The 9360-nt window shown below is 33.1% G+C and overlaps 2 protein-coding genes and 1 pseudogene across 2 annotated transcripts; all 3 read left to right on the top strand.

Moving 5' to 3' along the window:
- Window positions 1-306: 306 nt before the first annotated feature.
- On the top strand, window positions 307-3675 carry LOC145106028 (putative calcium-binding protein CML16 pseudogene; annotated as a pseudogene).
- Window positions 3676-5265: 1590 nt separating this feature from the next.
- LOC145106025 (uncharacterized) lies at window positions 5266-7378 on the top strand. The gene is made up of 2 exons (XM_079043075.1): window positions 5266-7236; window positions 7318-7378. Exons 1-2 carry the CDS (start codon window positions 6593-6595, stop codon window positions 7376-7378), a joined length of 705 nt encoding a protein of 234 aa, XP_078899201.1. The 5' UTR covers window positions 5266-6592.
- On the top strand, window positions 5662-6477 carry LOC145106027 (uncharacterized). Its single transcript, XM_079043076.1, has 3 exons — window positions 5662-5697; window positions 5786-6277; window positions 6451-6477. The coding sequence occupies exons 1-3, from the start codon at window positions 5662-5664 to the stop codon at window positions 6475-6477; spliced, it is 555 nt and encodes a 184-aa protein (XP_078899202.1).
- Window positions 7379-9360: the final 1982 nt, after the last annotated feature.

The raw sequence follows: 9360 nt of genomic DNA, 5'->3' as shown, positions 1-9360 counted from the left end.
AAACAATCAACCCAAACATCCATTCTATATATTTAAATCAAATCAAATTAAAAAAAACCCATTTGAAGATTAAACTTCATTGGTTTACAGTAAATCAGTCAAAATAAGAAGAAAAAGGAAGAAACCTGTACCCATCAACCTCCTTGTCTCTCAACCACCGTCGAAGCAAACCCACCGAACACCCCTAATTTATAAGATTCGACCTGGACAAATTTCACCCTTACACCGCCACCAATCTAATCAATATCATTGTAAGAACATATATCCCTAAGAGATCAGCACCACCATCAACCGCCGTTCGTCACCATGTCAAGTTTGCCGGAGGACCAACAGAACCAGCTCCAGGAAATATTTACAAGATTCGACCTGGACAAAGACGGGTCCCTCACCCACCTTGAGGTGGTGGCCCTCCTCCGCTCTCTTGGCCTGAAACCAACTGGAGAGCAGATCCATAAGCTGTTCAAGAACATGGATTCCGATGGGAGCGGGACTGTAACATCCTAAAATTTATGATAAGGTTCTTAAACTAATTAAGTAATTAAATAAATCATGATTTACATAATTAAGTCATTTAAATGATAATTATATCATTAATTGATATAAAGCTTAGAAAGTTAAAGGTTGAAATGTTAACATTTCAGAGTCAAGGGACCAAAAGTGCCAATTTGGAAAAGTGTATTTGACCAAGGGTTGACTCAACTAATGGAAGTGATTACAAAAGTTATGTAATGGATGGAGAGGGACTTAGGATGTCTATTCTTAAAGAAAAGTCACTTATATTGGAAGAATGGACCATATTTGACAAAAGCGAGAAATTAGAGGGACTAAATGTGAACAAGTGGGAAATAAGATGAATACTCCCTTCTTTCTCTTCTAGTTACGTATTGAGCATGCTAGAGAGCTTCAAATGGAGATTTTCTTCTCCTTTCAATCTAGGGTTCGATCTAAGTGAAGAATGAAACAATCAAACAAAGGAGAGAAGGAATCAAGGCTTGAAAGGTAAAAATCTTCTCATCCTTTAGCTTAGAATTCGAATTTGTGAAGTGGGTATAATCCCCAATGTCGAGTTTGATTGGGTTTAATGATTAGGGTTTTGGTTTCTAACCTCTCTTGAGTTGTTTTGATGATCATAATCTCAATCCAATCATCCCATTGATGGATTTGAGGATTTAGGTAAAAAGCTTCATGAACCCTAGAAAACCCACATTGGGGATATTTGATATCAATAAAACCAATTGTAATGCTCAAATTCATCCATGATGGTAGAATCAAGCATAAAGATGGGTTTTAGATGGTTATGTGAGAAATTGTGATGAATACAATGAAATTATTTGAATGTGAGCATTTGATGAGTATATGATACTCCAAATCATGAGTTGATACTAACAATATGATTTGAATGCAATAACATGAAGGATTGAGTGGTCTATAGTTGAATTTATGGAATAATTGATCATAAGGGTACTTTGGGTAATATATGGATTACTACATAGATTTTGACATATTAGAAGTGAATGGCATTCATGAACATGAATTAACATTCTAGATATGTTATTGGAGCATTAACATGAAGGATTGCTAGTGAAGTTCTAGCTCTAATGATTGTTTTGACCCAAGGGTAATTTGGGAACATGGAATGGAATTGAGGATTCCATAGTTGGATGAAGTACTTGCAATGAGATAAATTGTGGTTCTATGTACTTAACAACACCCAATGATGTATTAAATGATTTGGGAATAAGTCATATTGGTTCAAGAGTGTTCTTTTAAGCAACTTGATCTCTTGACTCTTTCATTTGAGTGATTGTAAGCATTAAGGTCTTAATGATTAAGTCATCATGTGGGTAAGGGTTAATTGAGTATTTGAGGATTTTATAACCTTTATTTAGTCCTTAATAACCGTTTGGTAAAGTTTGGTAGCCATTGGAGGTATAGGGAACAAGTTACAAAGTTTTTAGCAAAATTCTGCACAAAATGGTGACCTGCAGTTTTGACACGGGGGCATGTCAAAATGACACGGGCCGTGTCAAAGGTTCTGTGAAATGTATGTTTTTCATGGAAAAACTAGTAAATGACCACCTATTGCCCTCAAACTTTATATATAAGCTAATAGGAAGTAAATAAGCTTATGGGGAATATCTAAATGTTAAAAATCTTATAAGGGTATTTTGGTCATTTTGTTGACCTTCACATTTATGTTATATAGGTGGTGTTTGAGAAGTGTTGATCTAAGCAAAGGAACTAGAAGATGACTAGTTAATCTACATTGGAGAACTAGTTGAGTACGTGTTGGCATTTTTCCCACTTTGGGGTACATGGCAAAATGATTTTATGATATTGAAATGCAATGCTTTGATATATGAAATGTTTTGAAACGAAAGTGTCAAATGTTTTTGTAAAGGGTATTTTGAAAGAGTGCCTTAAAGGCAAGAATGTTTTTGAAAGAAAAGAACGTTTTGGAAGATCAAATGTTTTGAAAATATGATTGAAATGTTTTGAAATATAGATGCTTTACTTTTGAAATGATTTTATGATACTAATGTATGAAATGTGTAAAGCATGGAAAGTAATGAAAAGAAATGTAAAGTAATGAAAAGGAATGGAAAGTAATGAAAGGAATTGGAAATTAATGAAATGAAAACTGCTCGGGCCATGATACCTCGTAAGAGGTACTGGAGGAATCTATCGGGGTGGCGCCTCCCCTTTGCGAGATAGATGTCCTAATGGAAATGATGTCTTGGTGGATTGATTTGTTCTTTCCACCTTGGTCTAGACTTGGGAGTGGTTTCTTTATTGGACGTAGACCCTAAGTATAAAAATGGCAACGGTTTCATACCGGAATTAGCCCTTAATTATAAAAGAAAATGGAATATGGAAATATGTCTTTTGAAATGAAATGATAAGATATGAAATGAAATGATATTTATGATGGGTACGAAATGAGTTTTCCTTGAAAATGCTTGAAACTGATTTATGGTCTAAAACTATGTTTTGCAAAGATTAAACGTTTTTGATGAAAAAAAGGATAAATGTTTTGGGTCACAAACCCACGTAACTCACGAGACATTATTGTCTTACGAATCTCTTTTTAATGCCATGTATCTTGGGTTACCTTTAAGGAGAGAGGATGATAGATGGAAGTTAGAAGCCAAGTTATAGAGAATGGAAAGGAACTTGATAAGTTCCTTATTATTTTGTATTGATGTAATTCTTATTTGCTTGTTATGGATTTATTGATGCTTAATGGTAACACCTAATGTTTTAATTTATAAAGGTTTTTGTGGGACCGGTTTTTGTTAAATGTGGGTTAATACCTGAATGTTTTTAAAACCATAGCATGAAAAAGTTTTGAAAATTTTGGGGTGTTACAGAGACTGTCGAGTTTAATGAATTGGTAAGCGCCATGTCATCGCAGATGATGAACGAATATATTTTGATCAATCAACATGAGCTTCTGCAGATCTTTCAATCGTTTGATAGGCAAAATCCATTACGCCGGCTGAGCTGGCAAAATCCATGACGAAGATGGGTCAGCCATTGACGTATCGTGAGCTCTCTGAAATGGTTCGAAACGTTGATATTGCCGCCTCTTCATCCCGTCGATTGAACCACCCACCTCTCTTCCCTTCACACACTATGTCGGAACCGGGAGAGAAGCAGCCGAGAGCTGCTTGATTGTTAAATGTCGATGTTTTCTGTCTAGGGTTTTAAAGCGGTAAATGTAAACGATTTTGCCTAAATTAAAGGCTTTATGATTTGAATAATTAATTACCAAAATTAATTAAAAGCTAAGATTACAATTTTACCCCTATCTAGGTTTTTTAAAATGATTGGTCCACATTTATGCATACAATAACATAATAATTACTTTAAACACCTGAACCTATATATATATATCTCTCTCTCTCTCTCTATATATATATATATATATATATATATATATATATATATATATATATATATATAGTTTTGTTCTCTTTATTATTATTTCTTAGAAATAGAAATTCTCAATATATTGGTAAATACTATTTTCATAAAATAATGTTTTTTCCAATTAAATACAAATGTTGATATATATATTAATACTCAATTATAATAATAAATAATCAATTAGTGGTAACTTGCTGTAAGGTGTGGCCCTATATGATCATATGTTATTAGAAAATATCATTCTATAATGACTATTAAACGTACAAGATATTTCAGAAAGAAGCGTCGATGATGATGGGTTATTCGGGCGTTTATTTGAGAAGTTATAAGGGTATTTTAGTATTTTCAGTTTTCAAAGGGACCAAAACTATAAACAAACTAGTTTAAAATGATCTTAAAAAAAAAGTCTTGGACCAAAGCACAAAAAATTACATACCTAAGAGACATTTTTTCAGTTTTTCCATAATTAAATTAGTACTCAATCTATGTGAAACGGGCGCGGTTATTTACACAACACGTAACGGTCATTTTCAAATCATCTCCGCCAAATCAATCAATTGGAATACTTTTTGATGGACTACATTTGTAATTTGAGTTTTTAACCGTATTAGTGTTTTTTAAAAAATTATTTACCCAATGGGTATCGTTTCAAAACTATTTACCAGGGGTTCTTTTGTAATTTAATAAAATAAAAAAACAACAGTGCCCTAATTATTTTCTTACTGCCGTATCTTCTCCTTGGGTAAAAAAAACTCGCTGCAATCTGCACTTCCGGCAAGACCACCGTCTCCGGCACACTTCTGCCGACAACACCCAGCGACGACGCCGGAGATTCCAGCAACGACGGCGGCGACATCCATCCATCACAGGTACGTGTTTTGGACTGTAATATCTTTGATTTTTTGAGCTGTAACTTCGAATTTTTGAGTTGTAAGTTCGATTTTTTGGGCGACATCCATCCATAACTTCAATCTTTGAGTTGTAATACCTTAATTTTTTGGCTATAATATTTGTTTTGGCTTCAATCACTGGTTCTTATTTGATCTATTTGATTAGATGAGACTGAAATTGAGTTTCTATTTCTCTTTCTTTGGCTGCAATCACGATTCTTTTCTCCACAGTAAAGATGTTTTGACTTATCATTTTTACTGTTCTAAATCTGATTTATCTACATTGATTGGATGATGTTGTTTGATTGTCTATTTTACCTGTTTGATTGAGATTTTGTTCTGATTTCTATTTCTATTTGCTTGAACATGTAAGATGGTCTTTTTTTGTTTTTCTGATTTTATTTGTTTGACTGTAAATGGATGCTAATGTCATATTAGAAATTGTTCGGAATGAGGATTTCTACTCAATCTCTCATGTTGCTGTTGCAAACAATGCAATAACAAGTGATAATGAAGTTGTTGAAAATGATGTGTTGGAAGAAGATGAAATTGGAGATGAAGATGATGAAGAACCTTTTGACAACAACTTTCAAGTTCCTTCAACTTTTACTACTATGGAGGAAACAAATATGACTACCGATAGCAATTAGATTGTGTCACAATTAGTGAGCAAGAACGATTTTACAAAAGAGTTGGGAAAAGATTCTTTCAAGGATAAAGAAGAACTTATTAGAGCTATCAAGATTTATAGCATTAAGACACATAAACAGTTTGTGGTCGTTGAGACACGTTCAACTCTGTGGACCATAAGATGCAAGTTACATTCACAATCTGGTTGCAAATGGCAATTTCGTGCAATCAAACGAAAACGAAATGGGTATTTTGAAATTACAAAGTACATCGGTCCACATACTTGTTTAAATAATAATATTTCTCAAGACCATCCAAATCTTGATGGAAACTAGATAGCCCAGGAAACCAAACATCTTATTAAAGAGCAACCTTCAATTAGTATTCCTGCTTTGAAAGCCGAAATAGTTGAAAAATTAGGCTATATTCCTTCATACAAAAAGGTATGGACTGGAAAACAGAAAGCAATTGAACAAGTGTTTGGCAATTGGGAAGAATCTTATTCTGCTTTGCCCAAATTTCTATGCGCTCTTCAAAAGTTCAATCCTGGGACTATAGTTGAGTGGTTGGTTTCGAGATCAACCAATGTAGAACCCATGGAATTTAGACGTGTTTTTTGGGCTTTTGCCCCTTCTATTAAGGGGTTTGTACATTGTCGACCGGTGATTAGCATTGATGGCACACATTTGTATGGTAAGTACAAGAGAACGATGATGATTGCAATGGGAGTTGATGGCAATAATCAAATTTTGCCACTAGCATTTGCTATTGTAGAAAATGAATCATATGATAGCTGGAATTGGTTTCTTTCTTTTATCAAGATTCATGTTAGTAAAGGAGCGTGAAGGCATTTGTTTAATATCTGATCGTCATGCTGGAATCCTAAAAGTAGTCAATCAGCATGGATCACCATGGTTAGAGCCACATGGTTTTCATAGGTATTGTTTATAACACACATTATTTTGTTTTTTTATTTAATTTTTTTTTTTGAACTTTATAGCTCACATTATTGTTGTTTGTTCTATAAGTATTGTTTACGTCATTTTATCAACAACTTTTATGATAAGTTTCGTAATTCAGAATTGAAAGATCTAGCTTATCGTGCCGGGAGTCAAAATCAAGTTCGAAAATTAATCTCAACCATGGAAGAAATTGGGAAGCTAAATCCACAAGCTAGACAATGGCTAGAGAGTCATCCACTTGATAGATGGACACTTGCATATGATGGTGGGAGGAGATATGAGTTGCTCACAACAAATTTGTCGGAGATTTTTAATAGCGTCCTTAAAGGTGCTCATGTTCTTGTCAAACAAATAGCTTTGATGTCAAAAGCAAGTGCACATTCCTTGAGATCTTTTAATCGAGAGAAAGGTATATTTGAGTTGATAACTCAAAGAGGAAGAAATGTGCAAGTAGTTAATTTGGAACAAAAAACTTGCACATGTGGTAAGTGGGAAGTGTTTAAATATCTTTGTTCTCATGTATTAAGTGCATGTGCCACACTTTCTTTAAATAGTTGGCAATATGTTGATAAATGTTACTCAATTGAAAAATATTGTGCTACTTGGGCATCTGAATTTTCCCCACTTCCTCATGAATCGTATTGGCCACAATCATTGTTTAAAGAATTGCTTCCAAATTTTGAGCTTTTACGGAATAAAAAAGGTCGTCCGCGCTCAACAAGACTTCGAAATGGAATGGACATTAAAGAAGGAAGAAAAACGAACCTTTGTGGAATTTGTAAGCAAAGTGGTCACAATCGAAAAAAATGTCCGTCTAAACCACGGTAAATGAAGACATTCAATATTTTTTTGGTTCATTCGTATAAAACTTTATATCTTATTATTTTTATCTTTTTTCTTTGCAGATGGTGGTTATCAAATCAAAGTTACTTCAAATGTTTTGTATTTTCTTTTTGTCTTTTGTAACAAACAATTGTCGCTTTGTACTTTAAAGATTTTCCTTATGAATTTTTTTAGTTTACTATGATGTTTGTTGGTTTAGATTTAAAATTTTGTTTGTTGTTTTAAATTTAAAAAAAAATTTCTTGGATTTTTAAGAAGATTTGTTAGGTATAATATTGCTTGTAAAAAACAATTAATAAGCACTAAAAGCAAAATCTAAAAAAAAAAGCCAAAAGAAAAAATATTAAAAAAAAACAAACAATAATGGGTTTTGTGTGGTTTATTATGTGCTTTATGTTTTGGTTCATATATCATACGCGGAAGAAAAAACTGGAGCATATGGCACATTTAAAAAAATAAAGGAAAATAGTAAATAACCCTATATGGTAAATATGTTTAAAAGTATACCTATTGGTAAATAAGTTTTTTAAAAACACCTATATGCTCAAAAACTCTTTGTAATTTAACTTGCAACATTGACTATCATACCATGATTTTCATGATTCCGTCATTTGTTGCCTTCATCCATACGTATGTATATCCTTGTTGTATTATCAACGTAGATTAATAAAAATTAAATCTTTGGCCGTAACATATGTGTTGTGAATGGACGATTCATCTTTGCATAACCGACATATGTTAACATAATATTTATGTTTAGGGGTCGTTTGTTTACCTCTTAATTGTAAAATTAAGAGGTAATGTCTTAAAATTTCAGATTCAAAGCGTTTTTTTACGTATTATATTTTACCTCTTAAACTTAAAAAATACCTCTTATTTTTTCAGATGTTAAACCAAGTCTGAAAAAAAAAAAAAAAACACGCGTTCCTTCTATTTGCCCTAAATCGACCGCCTCTTTCTTTCCTTCCCACACAGCGTCTTCTGCCATCGCGTTCTCCCCTCCAGGTCCGACGCCTGCGACTACTCCCACCGACGACGCCAGCGACGCCGCTCACCGACGACGCCAGCAACGCCGCCAGCCTCCGCCGCCGCAAGGTCTTCCAGCTCCGATTTTAATTCCGCCGACTGCAGCAGGTTCGATTTCTTCCTTCTGTTTCTTCCTTTTTTGCCCTTGAATTCATTGGTCTTATTTGTTCCTTCCTTCCCTTCAAAATTGATAATCAAAAATCGAATTTATTATGCTATCATTTTCTGATTTGTTAAATCAAAATTAATAGTTGATGTTTTGCTCCATTATGATGTTATATGCTCCATTATGATGTTCAATGGATATGATCAAATATTGATGCTGAATTTTGATGTTATTTTGATGTTATATGCTGAAATTTGATGTTATATGTTGAATTTTGATGTTATATGCTGAATTTTGGTGTTATTTTGATGTTATGTCTAATGTTTTCATGAGTATTATGCTGAATTTAGATGTTATATGCTGAATTTTGATGTTATATGCTGAATTTTGGTGTTATTTTGATGTTATGTCTAATGTTTTCATGAGTATTATGCTGAAATTTTGTTGCTGAATTCTTACTTCTCTTTGATGTTTATGAAATATCCATTACTTTTGCTATTGTGCATTTGTTTTGTTGAAGTAGTTATTGATAATGTGCATTTATATTGAAGTAGTTAAAAATCGAATGATGGCAAAAGCGTACACGATATGGAATGGGGTTCACAAGGAAATGAATACATGGATAATTTGCGTGACCAGATTGCGAATCAATTGGGGTGAAATAAATTTTTTAGGATTTTAGTATGATTTTGTGGATTTAAAAATATTTATGTTTGATTTGGATTTGTGTTTAATTTTGATTTATGCTAAATTTGGATTTTATATGGTGTTTATATATTTTTTAATACATATTTAAGAAAATGTATTAGGTTATTTTTTAAATAAACAGTTGAATTCAATAAAAAATAAAACAGAAGGGTAAAATGGTCATTTTAATAATTCAGCACAACAATTCAGAGGTCCCAACCAAACAGCATGTTAAACATTCAGCTCTTAAAATTTCAGACCCTCTTAGAGGTCGTATTCTCCCTTC

Source organism: Lactuca virosa, chromosome 4 (genome assembly GCF_052849685.1).
Source record: "Lactuca virosa cultivar CGN04683 chromosome 4, Lactuca_virosa_CGN04683_v6, whole genome shotgun sequence".
Lineage (NCBI taxonomy): Eukaryota > Viridiplantae > Streptophyta > Magnoliopsida > Asterales > Asteraceae > Lactuca > Lactuca virosa.
The sequence above is the reverse complement of the archived record's forward strand: the minus strand, read 5'-3'. Positions and strand labels throughout refer to the sequence as shown.

What these genes read in the sequence shown, in the direction of transcription:
- LOC145106027 (XM_079043076.1), top strand. Translation starts at nt 5,662, where the DNA reads ATGGCAATTTCGTGCAATCAAACGAAAACGAAATGG. An exon ending in ATCAAACGAAAACGAAATGG is followed by an intron (nt 5,698 to 5,785) that starts GTATTTTGAAAT and finishes GATGGAAACTAG; the next exon opens with ATAGCCCAGGAAACCAAACA. An exon ending in TTTCTTTTATCAAGATTCAT is followed by an intron (nt 6,278 to 6,450) that starts GTTAGTAAAGGA and finishes TGAACTTTATAG; the next exon opens with CTCACATTATTGTTGTTTGT.
- LOC145106025 (XM_079043075.1), top strand. Translation starts at nt 6,593, where the DNA reads ATGGAAGAAATTGGGAAGCTAAATCCACAAGCTAGACAATGGCTAGAG. An exon ending in AAATGTCCGTCTAAACCACG is followed by an intron (nt 7,237 to 7,317) that starts GTAAATGAAGAC and finishes TTTTCTTTGCAG; the next exon opens with ATGGTGGTTATCAAATCAAA.